General features: G+C 39.8%; 1 protein-coding gene across 1 annotated transcript; it reads right to left on the bottom strand.

Annotated features, from left to right (window-relative positions):
* Positions 1-126: 126 nt before the first annotated feature.
* SARC_17475 (hypothetical protein) lies at positions 127-696 on the bottom strand (the record flags this gene model as incomplete). Its single annotated transcript, XM_014288431.1, has 2 exons — positions 127-324; positions 538-696. Coding segments are annotated over 2 exons (357 nt in total), but the record flags the coding sequence as incomplete, so codon positions are not given.
* Positions 697-885: the final 189 nt, after the last annotated feature.

The raw sequence follows: 885 nt of genomic DNA, 5'->3' as shown, positions 1-885 counted from the left end.
TGTGTGTGTGTGTGTGTGTGTGTGTGTGTGTGTGTGTGTGTGTGTGTGTGTGTGTGTGTATACTGATATATAAACTAATATGATGCCCATCATATATACACATGCACATAGTAAAATATGTTCTCGTTAAAATAGTATATGATAGCTTTGTATAAGACCATATACTAGATGAATACAAGAGCGGTCAACGTTACCTTCAGGCAAAAGTGTGATATCCACTGTGCGCGTCTCGTTATTGACATAATCCACAATACAGTCCAGCATCGTGCCTGCGATTCCCTCGGCTTCACGATTCAATTTTACGAGCGAACCTATCGCAAGCTCCTGTAATTACCATAAATTGTGGGTAATTGAACCGGCGTACATTCAAATACATGTAGGCAGGTCATACATTCCGTAAAATTTCGCCAAGATGAAGGTAACCGGGGTATCGTACTCCCTCTGATCCCGTTGAAGTAGGGAACCTGAAATATTGCCATACCTTACGCAACCAAAAACTACATCGAGGTAATTGGAAAAGAAGTACGACGATAATACCTTTGTTGTCACTCGTGGATACACATCCATAGCGTCCAATACCTCTTCATTATCGTACTCCTCGAACTTAACCTTGATTGAACGGGAAAGATCCGCACGCTTGGGCAGAATCTCTACTATGGTAGCGTCATACACATACCCATCATGTTCATAGATGGCCTGACACAAATCCCCAGGAATAAAGTCATGATCTGTGTAGTGAGATGTGGCTAATCAGCACAGACATCGCTACAGCCATATCGCTTATCGAAAATTGAAAGTGAGATACTTCTTATCGCCATATACATAAAAATATACAAGAAATCGATATAAATATAGATATAGATATATAGATATATAGATATATAA

This window comes from Sphaeroforma arctica (assembly GCF_001186125.1).
Source record: "Sphaeroforma arctica JP610 unplaced genomic scaffold supercont1.10895, whole genome shotgun sequence".
In the NCBI taxonomy this organism is placed as follows: Eukaryota; class Ichthyosporea; order Ichthyophonida; genus Sphaeroforma; species Sphaeroforma arctica.
This window is presented reverse-complemented; position numbering and strand designations above follow the sequence as displayed.